Raw genomic sequence first — 20,364 nt, forward strand, 5'->3', positions numbered from 1 at the left:
ACACTTAATTATATGCTATAGGCAGGAAATCATTCCGCATATTAAAAGTAGTCCTAAGTTTTGTTAAACTTTTCTTTTTTTAAAAGATTTTATTTATTTGACAGAGAGAGACACAGCGAGAGAGGGAACACAAGCAGGGGGAGTGGGAGAGGGAGAAGCAGGCTTCCCGCGGAGCAGGGAGCCCGATGCGGGGCTCCATCCCAGGACCCTGGGATCATGACCTGAGCCAAAGGCAGATGCTTAATGACTGAGCCACCCAGGCGCCCAGTTTTGTTAAACTTCTAAAATAAAATGTGAAAAGTTTGTCAACTAGAGGATAAATTCACCCTCTGTTTAAAAATGAATTTAGTTCATCTACTTGTAACTCTAAATGATAAACACCAAAACTGTGGTTGACACACAGGAGAGCACGAAAAAACCAGTATGTTTTTCTTCTATGAGCATTCTCTTATTTACGAAAGGTTTCGTTTGTGAGCTAAACACTAGCCACATATGTCTACTGAGGACTTGGAATGTGACTAGTACAACTGAGAAACTAAATTTTCCATTTTATTTAAGTAATTTAGATATAGAAACTGTGGAATATACTTTTCTTTACGCACAATTTCATTGTTCTTGTATGACTGCATTTCACATTCATCGTTCTGTTGCTTAAGCTGTTATTGATATATTCTCATACACATGTCAGGCATATGTGTTGTTTCTGATATCACATTAATTTTTTATATTATTTCATCTTGAAATGCTAACATTTTGAACATATTGAGTTAAACAAAATGAATTAGTGAAATTAATCTCACTTGTTTTTACTCTCAACATGGCTAAGAAACTTAAAATTGCATACATATGGCTCATTAGATTTCTATTGGACAATGCTGCTCCATTCTGTAACTTTTTAAATTGGTAATCTGAAAATGAGACTATGTTTTCCCACAACAGAAATGAGAAATGATTGTAGGTTCTCAGATTATACCACTAAGACCTATTTTATAAACATCATTACTGATGGACTCTCCATTTGCAATGGAAATAGTAGGAAAACACTGGTATATACTCAACAGGAAAAAAAAAGAAATATGAAATACTCTCATTTTATTTTCCTTGAATGATGATATTTGAGGAAACCTTGGTTTAATTATTAGGTGAAGAAACAGATTAAAAACTTCTAAAGGGGCGCCTGGGTGGCTCAGATGGTTAAGCATCTGCCTTCGGCTCAGGTCATGATCCCAGGATCTTGGGATCGAGTCCCGCATCGGGCTCCCTGCTCAGCGGGGAACCTGCTTCTCCCTCTGCTTCTCTCTCTCTCTCTCTCTGTCTCTCATGAATAAATAAATAAAATCTTTAAAAAAAAAAAAACTTCTAAAAATTCTAGAGGACCTAGAAGTATCTTCAAGAGTTTTTGATGTTTATGTCCTCATTCTTTAGTATAAATTACTTCATTTCAAAAATACAGGGACCTCCTCCTTTCAGATACACGCATCACTAGCTCTATACTTAAAGTTATTAACAGTGATTAGAATCTTTGTCCATGAATATGACTTTCTAGACCTCAGAAGAGAAAAAGACAAAGCAGCCATCTGGGTAAGTTGAAGTAGAGGTTGCACAGTTGCCTTAGCTGAAAAATGAGTAATTAGTGATGCTGGGTAAGACAGTGCTCAAGAAATGGGTGCACAAACCTCTGAGAGAAAGGAAATCAGGAAGAATCTGAAGTGAACCTTTTTCTATACCCATCCATAGGTGGTACTACTGGCCTTAAACAGCTTAGGGAAATAAGAGATATTTAGTTGATTGGAAAGAAGTGTGTTTGGTAAGCATGATACTTTTGGGAGTTGATCTTTGCTCTAACAAAAACTATGGTGATTCTGTATCCACAGAGATCAAGCTGCCATGTTATCTCATAGAGCATAGACTCTGCGAATATCAGAAGGTTGGGAATTAAAGACAATTGATAAAACAGCTAAGAACGCTGTCATATGAACACAGTCTAATTCGATGAAGTCTTAGAGAAATAAAATCTAACTCTTAAAAGTACAGATAAGACAGATTTGTTTTGTTTTTGAAGATTTTATTTATTCATTTATTTGAGAGAGAGACAGCGAGAGCGAGCACATGAGCGGGGGGTGTGAGGTGGAGAAGCAGAAGCAGACCCCACACTCAGCGGAGCCTAACATGGGGCTCGATCCCACAACCCTGAGTCATGATCTGAGCTGAAACCAAGAGTCGGACGCTCAGCCGCCTGAGCTATCCAGGTGTGCCAAGGCAGATTTATTTCTGAAATTACAAAATGCAAGATGACTATCCATGTATTCATCCATTCATCCATTTGTCCGGTTACTGAGCCTTTACATGTGCCAGGAATTCAGCATGGCTGTGGTAACTGAAGGTCAAATCAAAACTGAAAATTCTGATCAATTAAAGGAAGTTAGTAACGTAGGAAATTCATTATCCAAATGATAGTACATGCCAAATTACAATTTATTTTTAAAGAAATTAATGGATAATATTAAGCTCATGAGGTTTACCAATGAAAACCCGGAAAATAAATAGATAATGTGATACGACTGAATTTGACTGGACGAAAAAGGAGCTAATTCCTAAAGCAAAGGTATGCTTCCTCCACAACTATTTTATCATCTAAACTAGATAAAGATGCTAATTGCTACTTTTCATGTAGTCACAGGGATTCAGTAATAAAACTAAATAGGTGGCAAGTACTCACATATCCATAAGTAAGAAGCTAGACTAGCTACCTCTCTCTCCAATAAATAAATAATTCTTTAAAAAAAAAAAAGTTCCTTCTACTTGCACTGAAAAAGTTCCACTTGTGCAGTAAAGTGGTTACATGGTAAAAAAAGATAAAGGAAGGTCAATTATTAGGGAGTACTCAGAATGTTTTCTCACTAACTATCTACATGAATCTTGTTCTACAATGAGGTACCAATTCACACCCATTAGGATAACTGTTATAAAAGAACAACAAAACCACCAGAAAATAACAACCATTGGTGAATATGTGCAGAAATCAGAATCCTTGTGCACTGCTGGTAGGAACGTAAAATAGTGCAGCTACTGTGGAAAACAGTATAGTGGTTCCTAAAAAATTAAACATGGAATTACTAAATGAGCCACTAACAGAGGATCGAGATACACAAAATATGAACTTTTATGAATAAGAAAAAGATAAACACTCCATAAAAAAAGGGGGGGGCAAAAGCCCTGAACAGGCAGTTTGCAGAAGAGAAAACAGGAGTGTCAATAAATATATTTTTTAAATGTTCATTGTCATTACTAACCAATATATATTAAACCACAAAAAGATACCATCTAAACCCACCAATCAGGACTTAAGTAGTCTTAAGTAGTTTGGATACCAAGAGTTACCTACAATGTGAAGCCTAATTGTTAAAGGCACAGATTCCTGGGTCCAAATCCTGGCCCTTCCATTTATTAGCAGAATGCCTTGGGCACGCAATTTAGTATTTTTAAGGCCTCAGTTTCCCCAACTGCAAAATGGAGGATAACACTAGTACATTGGATTGGTGTGAGGATTAAATACTTTGATACAGATGAAGCATATAGAAGAGTCAGTGCCTGACACAGTAAGTACACAATAAGGTTTTCTTATTATTCATATTTGTGATAGCACAGCACTGTTGGTAGACATCTACATTGGTACAGCCACATAGGAAACCATTCAGAGGCGCCTGGGTGGCTCAGTCGTTAAGCGTCTGCCTTCGGCTCAGGTCATGATCCCAGGGTCCTGGGATGGAGCCCCGCATCGGGCTCCCTGCTCGGTGGGAAGCCTGCTTCTCCCTCTCCCACTCCCCCTGCTTGTGCTCCCTCTCTCACTGTGTGTCTCTCTCTCTCTCTGTCAAATAAATAAAACCTTTTAAAAAAAGAAAAGAAAAGAAAAACCATTCAGCATTACTGTGTAGGATTAAGAATACATAGTCCCTGCAACCAGCTGTTCTATTAGTATATTCCTTGAAGAAACTCTGATTTCAGTAAGAAACATACAGAGAAACATTCACAGAAGCAGTGTTTGTTCTGAAAACATAAATATCTACCCAGGAGAGAAAGAATGAATCATGGTATATTAATTATGACTTAATAACATATAGCATGGAAATAAATAAAGCTACATGCATCCAGATGACCAATATCACAAACATAATACTGGAGGAAAAAGCAACTCACAGAAGCACAGAGAGTATGGGGCCAATGATGTAAGCTCAAAGACATCAAAAGCTAAACAACCTACCGGATATATAGCATTCCTAAAGAAGAGGAAGGGAGGGATGCATTTAAAATGCATTTAGGGGCACCTGGGTGGCTCAGTCCTTAAGCATCTGCCCTCGGCTCAGGTCATGATCCCAGGGTCCTGGGATCGAGCCCCGCATCGGGCTCCCTGCTCGGCGGGAAGCCTGCTTCTCCCTCTCCCACTCCCCCCCACCCCCCACTTGTGTTCCCTCTCTCGCTGTGTCTCTGTCAAATAAATAAATAAAATCTTAAAAATAAAATAAAATAAACAAAATAAAATAAAACAAAATAATATAAAATAAAATGCATTTAAAAATGCAGTTTAAGAATTGGGATGGTAGTTAACTCTAGGGGGCAGGAGGAAGGATTTAATTGAAGCAGAGCCCAGAGGAAAGGCAGTAGTTTTGGTAATGTTTCCTTTTTTAATCTAGATGGTAAATAATTGGGGTTTTGTTGTATTCTCTAGCTTTTATATAATTATTACAGATTTGTGTATATAAAATATTTAATAATAAAAAGTTTAAAAGTCGGCACAAAAATCCAGGGGGAAAAACCCAGCCATTATTACTGTAAAATCACTTGAAAAACACTTGTGGTCATATCCACTCCATAGTTCTTCTTTGAAACACACAGAATTTTCACAGCTATTTGTTTGAAGGTATTGAGCTCAAAGCCTTGGGCAACTCAGCCCAGGAAGTCAGCAGAGAGAGAAGGGTGCTGGGCACAAAGCCTGAAGATCTGCCCATGCTTACATCAGGTGGACGAGAAATCCACAAAGAGCACTGTGAAGCCACCATTCATTCTCCTGTCTTTCCAAATCCTGTCACCACATGATGCTCTCGTCCTGACGGGAAACATGCTGAGAGAAGATGACTTCCCGCCTGTCTCTGGAACACGACCTAACTCCTCCCTGGGCACCCAATCTCACTTTCCGTCCATCCCCTCTCCACAATGCAACTCGAGCCAAGCTCTTCCTAAACCCCAATCCTCTCCACACCATCACCTCCCTCGTGAACACTAGTCCACGGATCCCACTGGCCAGGGATAAAGCAGAGGCCACACTATGTAATTAGCAAGGCTTCAAATGACTTGGTTCCTACTTCCTTCACTTTTGCTCTTCACACCCAGCTAATTCTCTGATTGCAAAGGTTTAAAGCAGTGGTTCTCAGACTGCTTCCCCTGGACTAGCAGCATCAGCAATACCTGGGAACTTAGGGAAATGCACACCTAGCCCAGACCAACTAAACTGGAGTAAACTCTGGAGGTGGATCCAGCCATCTGAGTTTTAACAAGCCTTCTGGGTAATTCTGAAGCGCACCAAAGTTTGAGCATCAACTGGTCTAAAGCATGAATGAAAGGTATATTATTATTTGAAGAACTCTGATGGAGAAAATAAAAAAGTACTGTATAGCACAGTAATTAGAAGCACACACTCTGGGGTCACCGTGCCAGGGTTCAAATGTCTGCTCGGCTTCCTCCTAGCTTTGTAATCACAGAACAGTTGCTTAGATTGCCTCAGCAGAGCGAGACACTTAACAGCATAGGTCCCACAGCAAGCCTGCTTGGATTTAAATCCTGGCTCTACCTGCTATCAGCCACGTGACATTGAGCAAGTCACTTATTTTCTCTGAGCCTCAGGGGCCTGATTTACGAAAGTGCAAATAATAGTACCTACTTCATACAGTTGCCGTGAAGATGAAATGAACATATATATGCACTGTGCTCAGAACTGTACCTGATACACACTAAGTACTGTGTATTATTTATTCTATGTTATTAATTTCATGGGGACCACATTTTATTTTGGAGATTAAAAAAGTCAACTAATATTCATAACAAGTGAATAAATGCTAATGTCCATAGCAAGTAACTAAAATTCATCTATTCTGGTAAGGAAAAACTTTCCTTAGAAAAGTTTCCTCACCTTTTTTTTTTTAAGGTAAATGAGTTTGTTTGTTTTTTATCCAGTATACCATTTATACCTTCTCTGAGTTTATTTCCTTCCAATCAAATAGTACTTACCTGGAAGCAATGACCTCCTCCAAAGAGTCGGGGAGGGGGATTGTCTGCCTTGAGGGGGTCCCTGATTTCAGATTAATGCCTATTTTTTAAAGCAAAGAACTTACAAAGAATGAAAATGGACTTACTGAACAGTATCCCTATGATAGGGAAAATATTTCTGGGAACTATTCTAAATACATATCCAGTATTAACGTAGCTAGTCACTCTCCATATAAAAGTGCCATTAAGTTACCCATCTACAGTCACTGAGAAGGAAACTGAAAATATCATGATACACCAATTTGGATAGTAGGACTTTCTTTCTATCTCTCTACTCACTATTAGGAGATCATACTGTGTCCCCTGACCAGAACATGCATGCCTGGCCACAGCATGTTCAGTGCAGAGCACATTCGACTGAACATAAGCTAGTATAACAAACCCATGTTTTTTGAAGACACAATAAATGGATCTAAATAATGTGAAATTATGCAGTGATATTTTTTCCAACGGTCTCAAAGTATTCTACCTCATAATTAGAATATGAAAGAAAATACGAGAGGAAAAAAAATACACTGGGGCAAGTTACAAAACCAAAGTCAAAATATACAGCTTGTTCCTGAGAATTCGATATTTCTTAGAACCATAAAGATAATATATCAATTGAGCCTGGCTTAGAAATTAGTTTAGTCATCAAATATTTACTGGAGGTTTCTGGAATACCTCTAATAGAGGTATATGTGAATCTGGTATACACAGAAGTTTTTATCTATGATTCTCTTGATTTCTCTAAGGTTTTAAAAATCAGTTTCCTGGGCAAAATCAAGTTAAGGCAACATAAAAATATTTCATAAAACAAAACAACAACGTAAAGAATGAGCATTTAATACTATGGGAGGGTGGTTATAATTTTTATTTGCATGTGATCACCACATGTTACACGGTGTTCTTGTTTTGTTTTGTTTTCCCTGGAACCCTAAACTTCAACTATGAGGTGAGCTGAAGGAACTTTGGAAGAATCTCTTTTCATAGCTGTCTACTTTAAAATGGAAGTCACTGATGACAAAGAACATCCAATCGACTCTGGATTTTAAGTCATTTCCTCAATGCAAGAAATCTTCCTTTGGAGGGAAAATAAAGGTTAATAAATTAAGATTACTCAATTTTTAAAAGGCATCAATGTGTTCTGGCAAAGTCAAGCTGGACACAGCTCACATTTCTGCTGACTGATGCTACACAATCTCGATCACACAGAAAAGGTAACAAAGTCATATTTTAGGACTAAAAACCCACAATGGCAACAAAAACTGCTATCTTCTAAGATTTTTAGAAAAGCACACAGGATGCTTCATTTATGACAAAGTACAGTAAGTAATATACACTAGCCTTCCTGGATTGCCTGGAAAAAAAGAAAATATTGATTCCTCAGATTAAGACTTGCCTCAAGATCCTCCAAAGTAAGGAAAAATGTTTTCAACCATAAATGTAGGAGATGAACAGACCACAGCTTCTCCCTACTCCACCTGCCGGTATTAACCAGGCAGGCACTGGTAAGGATTCGGAACTTGCAGGGCCCCTCAAAGTAAATCATCAGAACATTTACCTGTATCGTCCTCTGAGTGCCATCAACGTTGACAGCCAGTAAGGGTGAAGCCAGGTTCCACGTGCTGGTCACATTTAGTTTCGACCCATCAACTTCCACCTGTTGTGACACCAAATAAGACTATTACCATGAAGAAAGACAGAAAACTGATCTCAAGTTCATCGCTGCATACAAAGCAGCAGCCATTTTAAACAGATGGCTCCCAAACAACCTGTCATGTTTACTGCTCCTGCCATGAAAGACAGGGTCCAACAAGAGTCTTCTTAGCCATCTCTGGGGAGAGGTGAAGGACCTGGGCACAGCTGCCTCTGGGTACTGAGGTTTCAAGTGATTTCCAGTAAGTAACAAACAGCCTTCTAACTCTAAACCTATCTGGACATGCTACATTTACTGCAATTAGACAAGTAATGCATATAAATTCCAGTGACATTTTGCAACCCACACATCAGGGCTTGCATATAATATCCTCTCCAAGGACCAAGAAAGAACTTTTTCTTTGTTAATTTTAATGAAGGACTATGCACTGTTATCTTAATTAAACAGAAGCTTTAATTAGGCAAAATTCTTTGGTGCTGAATATTAAAAGTCCATTTGAACTTTGCAAAAGTTCTGTCATATTTTTGTCGATCATAAATGACTAATTTCATCAAGTCATCATTTATGAAGATGCAAAAAAAATCCCATAACCTTCTAAAACAGATACTTTTAAGAGAAAAAGTCTAATTTACAAATAAATAATACAAAACTGAAAGGAAAAAAGCAAAGCTAAATTAAAATAAAAAGTATTGCTAGTTATTGCTTCCTTTTCACTTACTGCCTCCCCAACTCATATATGAGAACTAAGAAAAAAAATAACAGTATTATTTTAACTCTACAGTAAACAACCTAACAAAGGGATATTTGAGTTTGTTCAAGGTTCAAAATAAACCGGTAGCAGAATCAAGACACATGATCCCTAGCGATTCCTTTACTCTTTTTTAAGATTTTTTTATTTGTTTATTTGACACAGAGAGAGAGAGAGAGAGCAAGAGCAGGAACACAAGCAGGGGGAGGGGGAGAGGGAGAAGCAGGCTTCCCGCCGAGCAGAGAGCCCGATGTAGGGCTCTATCCCAGGACCCTGGGATCATGACCTGAGCTGAAGGCAGCCACTTAACGACTGAGGCACCCAGGCGCCCCACCCTCTTAATTCTCTTAAACAATACTTACTAAAATAAAAGAAACATAGATGTTACCATTTAGAAAAGTGTGTCCATCTGTATCTATATAGACTTTATGTATATATATTTCCATAATGGTGTGGTCATACAGTCTAGAAACTAAGATATGCTCCTCGCTATGTAATGAAATATCAGTGGGACAGACATGATGCACTTGCTTGTGCTTCCAGGTTCAGTAGCGTCTGTGTCCATAGGGCACAGTTCAGTAAGTAGGAAGAAAGAACAATGCCTTGGGCCTCACCTGACATTGCTGTCTTACTCAGTTAGAGCTGCTTACTAAACTGGACCATTTAACTTCTCTGAACCTTAGTGGCCAAACTAAAATATAATAAAAATATCTATCTGAAAGGGTGCTGTAAGATTAAAGAGGTTAACATATAAAAGTTTCTACTTCTACCAATATTCCTGTCACGGTAGGTCCTAAATATTGTCTCCCTTCTGTTCCTGATGGTTCCACCATCCCTAAATGAGTTTTAAAAATAAGGTCAGATAATCATACTATTCCATAAATTATTTACTACTAAAACACTAGATGACAAAGATCTGTGAAGCATCAATAATACATTTTAAAATTATCTATTTAGCAAATTAAGTATCTCCTTATGTAATGAAAGATTTCTCCCCAAATTATCTCCTTATGTAATGAAAGATTTCCAAAAGAAGCTCCCAATAGATAAGAGTTTTACAAATATTAAGTGCTAAAAATACCCTTTAAAACTGAGAAAAAGATTTGCTTTGACGTGGCTTCTAAATTTAAAAGGTTAAAAAAGGTCAATGCTCAATTATAAAAGTTTTATCTTTTTAAAAAGAAAGTTAAAGTCTGTAAGGAAAGATTTTTAATGATAAGCACTTAAAATTTGTATTTGATATTAATTTTAAATCAACAGGGGTGACAGAATGAAACTGTAATTGTCATCTTTAGGACTTATGAGGGGGAATTGAGAAAAAAAAATGAATTTACTCAAATCCTGTAGAGGAGAAACCAATTTACCACAGCCTAAAGAAAACTATTTTTTTGAATGCTGAAACAAAATGTGATATACCCATATAACAGATTATCAGTTGGTAATAAAAAGGAATGAAATGCTGATACATGCTACTTACATGGATGAAGCTTGAAAACATGCTAACTAAAAAGCCCATCACAGAGGACCACACACTGCATAGTTCCATTTGTAATGAAATGTTCAGAAGAAAAAATTCCATACAGAGAGAAAACAGATTAGAGGTTGCCTTGGGCTGGGGGTGTGGGGATGGATGGAAGGATTGAAGGGTGACCGCTGTGGGGTATGGGCTTTCTTACTGGCATGATGAAAATGTTCTAAAAGTGACTGCGGTGATAGTTGCACAGCTCTGGGAATATACTACAAGCCACTGAATTGTACAATTTAAATGAATAAATAATACGGGTATGTGAATTATATCTCAATAAAGCTGTTAAAAAATAAGTAACAAATGAAAACAGAAGGGAGGGGTTTCACTTTTGTAAAAAATCAGAAGCAATATTTTATGAGAAATTAAAGACCTAAAAAACGGATATATATATATATATATATATACACACACACATATCATGTTCATGAATTAGAAGAGTTTTAGTATTATTAAGATACAAGTTCTCTCCCAAACTGATCTATATATTCAATGTAATTGCAATCAATATCCCAGAAGGCTTTTATTTGGGGGGGGGGGGGGCGGGTAGCAGATTTTAAAATACATAGAAAAACAAAGGATATAGAACAGTAAAGATAATTTTGAAAAGTTAACAAATTTGGAGAACTCATGTCATTTGCCTGAAGAGATCCCATTAAGCTATACTAATCAAGATACTGGTGTGAGAACAGACATAGTCATTAACAGAACAAAATGAGAGTTCAGAGACCCATATATAAAGGGTTAATGGATTTTCAAAAAAAAAAGTGCCAAGACATTAAATGGGGAAAGCATAGATTGTGAATAGCACTAAAACAATTAAACAGCCATATTCTAACAAACAAATCCTGACCTCTATCCCACAACATTAAAAAAAAAAAATGATCTCAAAACAATGAAAACTAAATGCCTAAAACTTAAAAAACTTCTAGAAGAAAACATAAGAGAAAACCTTTATGACCTTGGTCCAGGCAGAGATTTCTTAGGACATAAGAAATACAAATCTTACAAGAAAAAATAGATGAATTAGACTTCATCAAAATTATAAATTTCTGTTAGAAAGACCTGTTAAGAAAAGGAAAGTTGAGCCACAGGTTGGGGGAAAATATTTGCAAAACATGTATCTGATAAAGGACTTGAATCCAAAATCTATAAACAATTCTCTCTCTTTTTTCTTTTTTTAAGATTTTTATTTATTTATTGAGAGAGAGAGAGAGAGAATGGTAGAGAGAGAGCATGACAGGGAAGACGGTCAGAGGGAGAAGCAGACTCCCTGCCGAGCAGGGAGCCCGATGCGGGACTCGATCCTGGGACTCCAGGATCATGACCTGAGCCGAAGGCAGTCGCTTAACCAACTGAGCCACCCAGGCACCCAACAATTCTCTTTTATAAGTCAATAAGAAAACCAACTGAATTTCTTTAAAAATGGGCAAAAGACTTGACCAGACACTTCGTCAAGGAAGAGAGACAGATGACAAGCACATCACATTAAGAAAAACAAAATAACAAAATAGCACTACCCATCCACTAGAATGGCTAAAATGAAAAGGAGTGATAATACTAAGAGCTGACAAACATGTGGAGCAACTGAAACCTTTATACACAGCAGGTAGGAATGCAGAATAGTAGACCTGCTTTAGAAAACCCCAGAGAAGTGAAGAGATATGTTCACTCACGGAGTGCTCACGAATGTTCACAGAAGCTTGTTTATGATAGCAGAATACATATATAAAATTCACATTCACCTCAAACTGAAAAAACACCAAAAATCCAATGAACCAATTATAATGGACAATTATGGTATATACACACAACAGAAAGTGAGCAATAAGCATCTCAAAAGCATTATACTAAGTGAAAGAAGGCTGATGCAAAAGGATATACAGAACATGAGTATGATTCCATCTATAGAACATTCTGGAAAAGGCAGAAATCAGGTCAGCAGTTCCTAGGGTCTATGGGTATGAGGATATGCTTGACTAGGAAAGGGCATGAGGGAACTCTATGGGGTGATGGAAATGTTCTAAATCTTGATTTTGGTGGTGATTATATGACTATACAGATTTGTCAAAACTCAAACTATACAATTAAAGAGTAAATTTTTTATTAATTATACCTCAATAAATCTTACTTTTTTTTTAAGATTTTATTTATTTATTTGACAGACACAGCGAAAGAGGGAACACAAGCAGAGGGAGTGGGAGAGGGAGAAGCAGGCTTCCTGCGGAGCAGGGAGCCTGACGTGGAGCTCAATCCCAGGACCTTGGGATCATGACCTGAGCCGAATGCAGATGCTTAATGAATGAGCCACTCAGGTGCCCCTAAATCTGACTTTTAATAACAAAAACAGGGTGGTTCAGTCAGTTAAGCATCCGACTTGATTTTGGCTCAGATCATGATCTCAGGGTCTTAAGATCAAGCCCCATGTCAGGCTCCGCACTGAGTGGGGAATCTGCTTGAGATTCTCTCCCTCTCTCTCTCTCTGCCTCTGCCCCCCCCATTTGCTCTCTCCCAAATAAATAAATAAATAAATAAATCTTTAATAAAACAGAATGACTCTAAAAACAAAAACAGAAGGAGGAAAAGTCTACCTCTTCAAAAACTGAAAACAGTATTTTTGAACTACTTTTATCTTCCCTTACCGATAAATTCATTTCTCTCCTTTCGTCCTCTGCTATTGGATGAGTGGATGTGAATGTTAATTGGGAAGAAAGACAGAAGGAAAGTTTCTTCTAGACAGAAACATGGGGGGAGAAAGTCATTTTCAAGTCCTGTTGATTACATGAAGGACAGACACAGAGGCAAGATGAAGATATCAGAAATCAGAGATCAGAGACCTCCCCGTTTCCTTTTGCGTGGACCCCTGGGAATGGGTAGGGGGGCAGAAATGGAGAGAGATGCATGAAAACATTCTGACAGGTATCAGATTTGGGGCACCTAAAATCTAAGCTGGAGGTCTACTTCTGGAACAGAGTCTAGGAGAGGCTATAGGCTTGGTGTCATGGCATTCCTAGTGTGGTGTATGATCAAAAGCACCGCTGGAGGAAGAAGCTGGATAGATGACCCAAGCACATCATGTTAGGTAGGAATCCAGACGTTTTTACCTAGCTTAGTGAGACGACAGAGTCTGGGTCAGGATAAAGACAACATAGTACCGGGGACTCCATGACTATAGGCAAATAGTAACCAGGCCTACGGGTGGCAGAGGCCTCTTCCACGACAAAGAGGATGAATCATCACCTGACAGTCTTGGGTCCAGGCCCTTACAGCAAAGCCTTGTAAAGACAGTGTGGGTCTGAGTTCTCCTGCCCACCTCTGTAGTTGAGTCCAACCATGTACCTAAAGGCCTCTTTTACCTGCATCCAAACTCCACACCACAGTGGTAGCTGGAGTAAGGGAAAGAAACCCGAAACACCATGGTATCCGAAAGACACTGCTTAAACCAAAGTGTTGGGGCACCTGGGTGGCTCAGATGGTTAGGCATCTGCCTTCGGCTCAGGTCAGGATCCCAGGGTCCTGGGACCATGGGCTCCCTGCTCGGTGGGGAGTCTGCTTCTCCCTCTCCCTCTACTGTTCCCCTTGCTTGTGGCTCTCTCGCTCTGTCAAATAAATAAAATCTTAAAAAAAAAAAAAAAACTTAAAAAACGAAAACCAAAACTAAAGTGTTTCCTCCCTCTCACTCCTTACTAAAGGTAGAGGGCTTGTGAGGAAGATTATGTGACAGACACACAGAAACTACATTTCCTTGTACACCTGGGAATTAATAAGTATAATTTTGCAACATCACTTATAACTGAAGCAAGGATGTTATCAGAGCTCCAAATCATAATCTATGAAGCATATCTGCAAATTTTAAATGAAGGAAAAGAACATGCTGAAAACCATCAAGTGCCTTCTCAGGCCTCAAGCTGTAAACAGATTTCACCAAGAAACAATTCAGAACAGCAGATGCAATGATTCTATTAATGCGTTCATGAGATGAGTGAAATCTAGAGGTCAGTAGGAGGGGCAGGGAATTTGAACATTTTAATACCATAGAAAGATAAGAGCAGACTGAACTGAAGAATTCTTGTTACTATGCCATATATATTGTTTACACCTAATTCTTCAGCCAAGGAGGGATGAAGCAGCAGATGTAGAGTGGAAGTGGCATTTCACTATTACAGCACTGAGAACCTGACATAAAGAACCACCCTATCTTTTCCATGCCAAAAACTAATGGAAAGTGACATCTAGGACAATGGAACTAACAGATTTGATGAGAGAGTATTAGAGTAACAGGCCTAACAAGGAAAAGCTACGGGCTGCCCATGCTTATACATAACCAACTACCCTACTGCACATAATGAACAGAAAATAACCAATACTGGATCTTCGCATACAATTTGCAAAACATATTTTTTATCAAGAGAATAAGGTAAATTAAGAGTATTATAACACAAGAAGAACTACTCGGAGAAACACAGGAAGAGTTCAGATAAATAATTCTGCAAAGTCTCAAAGACAACCATAGGAAACATGACTCCTCTTTTAAAAAATGAGCTCAAAGAAGAAAAACAAAGGTTCAAAGAAGAGATCATACAACAACAGAAGGAAATGAAAATCAAGCTGGTAGAACTCAGAAAAAAAATGAAGAGAAAAATAACATTATAAAGATAAAAGCCACCTTAAGAAGCAACCAAAAATAGAATCAATGAGACTACAAAGAAAGACAAGGACATGGAGAAATCATATAAAACAAAACAGAAAAGACGAGCAATATAAAAATTTATAGAGAAGACAACAGATATGGAGGAGGGAGAAATGGATCCAAAGAATATACAAACTTTTTCAAAAAGGCTTATAAAGAAAAAAGAATAAATGCAAGTTCAAAGATCTAAGGTAAAACTTTTGAAAATAAATAAAACCTTGAATTTGTAGAATGATGTTGTTTATGCAACTTTACGCAACTTTAAGAATAAAGACAATTTTATGTGGCTATTTAGGCAAAAATAAGAAATCAGGCACAAGCAAGGAAAAACCTCAGGTCAGCCTAATTTCTCAAGGGCAAAACTGATACGTAAGACCACAGAGCAATGTGGTCTAAGTACTAAAAAGGAAAATGTTGCCCCCCAATTTTATACCCAGCCAAGATGTCCTTAAAGTATATCATATAAACATATCTTGTAGCATATAAGAGAACTTAGCACCCCTTATTTACAAAGGAGGCATGTCTCTATATATATTGATATGAAACCATGCCCAAGAAATTACAGAATAGCATATACAATATGTTATCATTTGTTAAGGGGGGAAAAAAAAAACCTGTGTGGTTTTTTTTAAAGATTTTTTATTTATTCATTTGTCAGAGAGAGAGAGAGAGAGAGAGAGAGAGCACAAGCAGAAGGAGAAGCAGGCTCCCTGCTGAGCAAGGAGCCCGATGCGGGACTCGATCCCAGGACCCCAGGATCATGACCTGAGCCGAAGGCAGACGCTTAACCAACTGAGCCACCCAGGCGTCCCACCTGTGTGGTTTTTTAAATGTATAGAATATGTCTAGACAAATATATAGAGGAGCAAAGGGGTTGAGGGACAGGGATAGAAGGAAGGCTTGCCTTTTACCGCAAATCTATTCATACTTTTTAAGTTTTATTCTGTATATGTATGTTATATATTCAAAACTATAAAAGTGAGGAGATGTGTAAGGGCCTATTTTCCTCTCTCATGGTAGCATGAAGTCAATATTTACTTTATACCTTCCACTAAAAGGTACACAACACATAATAGTTGTCCTTCTAAAACTTCATTTTGGTTAACACACCAATACTCATTTCAATTTCTCTGGTCATAGATTTATTGATTTCATCTCCAGCACCCAATTTTACAATGTATTTTGGACAATCCCTCTGTTTCAACTCTTCCTCATCTAAAAATGAGGGACCTGAGTGAGCAATGCTGAAGATCTCTTCAAGGCTAAAATTCTATGGTTTTATGGTTGCAAAGCACTTTTATTTAAGATACACTTAGTTAATTTCTGACACGGCAAATTCCAATATTAGAAAGGGATTTTGTTTTGCTCAAGCACTTCTGTTTAGGGTAGGAAATTTTTAAGATCTTCCCTTTAACAGGCAATAAAAGCTAACAAACTCAAATTCAGTGTGGGAATTAAAAAAAAAAATAGACCAATAGTAAAATGACAAATGACATAAATAAAATGTCATACCTTTCAAGGCAGACAATATTGTGGAAATGTTCTAAGCACTATGAAAACACTAAAATATTTTAAATGATTTTAAAACGTTATTTAAAAAACAATCCAAAGACACAACATCTCTGTTTAGAAACACTAACCTAGACACATAAAGATTCCGTGGCTTTATTTTTTTTAAGATTTTATTTATTTGACAGAGAGAGACACAGCGAGAGAAGGAACACAAGCAGGGGGAGTGGGAGAGGGAGAAGCAGGCTCCCCGCCGAGCAGGGAGCCTGATGCGGGGCTCGATCCCAGGACCCTGGGATCATGACCTGAGCCGAAGGCAGTTGTTTCACCAACTGAGCCACAGAGGCGCCCCCATGCCTTTAGTTTAAATAGACCTAGGACTCAAGTGCACCAAATCTACATTAATTATCATATTAACTCTGACCCACACTCTTTGGCAGACGACCTCCTCTTTTCTTTACCAAAACTGAAGCCACGAGACATAAGTCTTCTTATTTTTTGGCATCCCTGAACCTTCTCTCCTTTACTGATATCTCACCCACCGGCCGTTCCCCCTCTGCCTCACGCACGCATAGAACACCCGTATTTTCACAGATGGGCACCTGACCCACTATGCCCTCCAACCACCAAACTGCTTCTTTCCTTCTTTTCTCTGACAGGCTCTAGAACAAGTGTTCTGTGCCTATTTTCCTACCATGTAACTTTTTCCACAACCTTCTACAACCTGGCTGCTAAAACTATATTCTCAAAGGTCACAAATCTTCTTCAGCAATTGTATACTGTCTTCTTAATTCTCATTACTCTACTTCTCAGCAGGAAAGAAGACCTCTTGGGAGGAGGTGATATTTAAGCTAAGATCTGAAGAATGAGTAGAAATTAGTTGGCAGCAGTGGGTAGGTGGGAATATCCAGAGGGAATATCCCAGAGGGACTCAAATGTAAAAAAAAAAAAAAAAAAAAAAAAAATCCCAGAGGCAAGAAAGAGCTTAGCATGGCACCTGGGAGGGGGAACGATGAGAAGCACCAAAGGATTCCAACTGGACAGTGCCATCATCCACTTTTTTAAAGATGAGTCCGGCTACAGCCTGGAAGAATGAATCAGATGAAACAAAAATGAAAATTATGGTGACTGGATCTTGACTACTGAGAGTGGGCAGAAGCGGGATACTCAGTAGTAGTATAGACTGGGGAAGGGAGTGAAAAGTGTGAATACAGAGTCATGAATAATCACGAAGAAAAGGGAGAGGGATGGGCTTACCAGAAAACCAGCAAAACTGCCACCCAGTGTTGGATGCTCAGCCACAGAGGGACACCATGCACATGTAATGGCATGAATCTGCCTTTGGTAGGTGGTTTTCCCCAGCAATGCTCAGGTACTTTGCCTGATGCAGGCATAAAGAAACTGGAAGGCGGAGTTCATCTAAGTTTGGGAATGATGGAAGAACAACGGGGTTGAGGAAGTTAAGGGTATCTGTAAGCGAATTACTGTAATTATAGGCCAGGGTAGCTAAGCTGGATAAAGAATGGAAAAACAGGAAGGATCCATGGATGGGAGAGAAAATATAAGGCCTAATGGTTGTATTGAGGCAGAGGTTGCTAGGCTTCAAATGCAAGGGAGGGAAGGTGGAGGCTGCCAGAGGGAGGGGACATAGTGATGTAGCCAGGTGACGTGAACTTCAAAGAACAAGGGTTTTCCAAGAGGGAGGGGAACATGTCTAGAATGGTACTAGGGGAAACAAAAGTCTCACTTCCCATCTTAAGGTGCATGTGTAACGGGAGAAAGACCACCACCAGGTTTCTGTGAAGGCAAGTAAGTGGCAGAACGTTCAGAGAAAATGTCTGAGAATACAGGGCAGTTTGTTGATGACAAAGCAAGAGACACAGAGGCCACAGTGGAAAGGGTGGAGAGGAAGTGGAGAGATGGCGTGGAAGAGCGTGGATGACCGCAGAGGCTTTCCAACAGGCCCGCTTCCCTCGGCCTTTACCACAAGCACCCCACCTACACCTGCTCCTCCCTCTCACCTGGACCACCACAATAGACTAGTCTTCCACGTGTATTTTACTGTACCTCCACTTGGCTCTCCTCACTATAGGCAGAATAGTCTCTGGTAAACATGAACCTGATCATTTACAAAATCAGAGGTAAAGGGGGAAAAATGACAGTGTGAGAATGACCAAATAAAGGTCCTGCCTGCTTTTTTGGAAAGTGTAAACTCCAAAAGAGATGTGTAACACTGCAATCTTCAGGATGAGAACATCGTATGTGTCAGCATTCTGTAATCATTTAAAGATTACATTCTATTAAAGTATTGATATTTTAAGTTCAAATTAAACAGAGCAAGGCTACAGTGGATAGAATTCACGCAATCTGTCTTAACACAAACGATTTTCTGCAGTTTCCCCCACCTAAAGAGGATGACTTCAGTTAGGTTATTCATAAGAATGTTTATGGTATTTAAAATACCACTTCAGGGGCGCCTGGGTGGCTCAGTTGGTTAAGCGCCTGCCTTCGGCTCAGGTCATGATCCTGGAGTCCCGGGATCGAGTCCCGCATCGGGCTCCCTGCTCGGCGGGGAGTCTGCTTCTCCCTCTGACCCTCTTCCCTCTCGTGCTCTCTCTCATTCTCTCTCTCTCAAATAAATAAATTCTTTAAAAAAAAAAATAAAAAATAAAAAAATAAAAAAATAAAATACCACTTCAAAAACATGACTTCTTTCCTATTTCAAGAAAGCACTTTCTCATATTTAACAGTCTACTGGTAACTTTGTACTCCATTAAAAGCATTTAACTGCATTTGTGGTACAAATAATGTTGATGTGGAATATTTTCCATGAGTTGTTTGGAACATTCAATTTTCCTATCTACGTAATCATAAGGGAAAAAGAAAGTACACACCCAAAATTAATTTGACATTTGAGAGAGATTACTTACATCCTTTACCACTAAAAAAACAAAAAAAGCACTTCCTCAGAGGTACCTCATGACACAGTTAAAATATTATAACTTCTATTGCAGTAGGCACCTGCTAACTGAGTTTTTTCAACAGTAGGAATGTAAAACCTACAAAACAAAGTATTTGCCAAAAAGCTTTTCCAAAAATAATAAAAATTTGGGAAGATACAGCCCGTAAAAAGTGTTTCTGATTCACCATACAATTCTTCTTTTTTGTTATACACAAATTCTTTTTTGTCATCAAATGTTAAGATTAGCACTGTGCAGAATTAGATCTAAGATAAAAATCAAGGTGTTCATTCCACTACTTAAAAAAGACTTTGATCATATATTTTGCTTCTATTTCTGAAAACAATATGAAGGATAAAAAAGATTTGTTGATCAAGCTGTAACTCATTTCCAGAAAGGAATTAACTAGTATCTGCCCATTAGACTTTCACAGCATATCTTAAAAATTATCAGTCTGCACAAAACATGGAAAAAGATCTGTGGTTTTCTGATTTGACTATTAGGCTGGAAAGGATCCTAGAAAAACATACTCCAACCCAAACCTCTCCTCCTCCTCCTACACATATAAGGAAATTAAAGAACCATATAAATTATGGAAGCACCAGAAGCAATTATCTTGCAATTCTCAGAGTATTTCACTGAAATCCACATGCCAAAAGCAAAAGTAACACATGTAATCTAAATACTAAGGTACAATGCTTGTCTATAGCAGACACTCATTGTTTATTTGTACCTTGAAAGAAGACTATTCTAGAGATAAAGATGCTTATTGATTCTTTGTGGTTCTTATCTCTTAATTATGGCTAACAAAAATATGATTATTCAATTGTGTATCAAATCGATGAGGTATATCCAACACTCCCTAATAACAAAGGAATCTGTAGAGCATGCAGTTAAATACATGGGGATATTACCACCACCTACCATCATTATAGTTCACTGACTTCTGCATACACTGCTGCTGGATATGTG

At 38.4% G+C, this 20,364-nt stretch overlaps 1 protein-coding gene across 5 annotated transcripts in view; it reads right to left on the bottom strand.

Moving 5' to 3' along the window:
• Positions 1 to 20,364, bottom strand: part of PCCA (propionyl-CoA carboxylase subunit alpha) — a 394,205-nt gene that overhangs the window by 83,337 nt on the left and 290,504 nt on the right. For all 5 annotated transcript variants that reach the window (XM_027588123.2, XM_035726502.1, XM_035726503.1 and 2 more), the window contains one exon: positions 7,865 to 7,963. In XM_027588123.2, the coding sequence (XP_027443924.1) occupies positions 7,865 to 7,963 (99 nt within the window). The remainder of the gene's footprint in view (positions 1 to 7,864; positions 7,964 to 20,364) is intronic.

This window comes from Zalophus californianus, chromosome 3 (assembly GCF_009762305.2).
Source record: "Zalophus californianus isolate mZalCal1 chromosome 3, mZalCal1.pri.v2, whole genome shotgun sequence".
NCBI lineage: Eukaryota > Metazoa > Chordata > Mammalia > Carnivora > Otariidae > Zalophus > Zalophus californianus.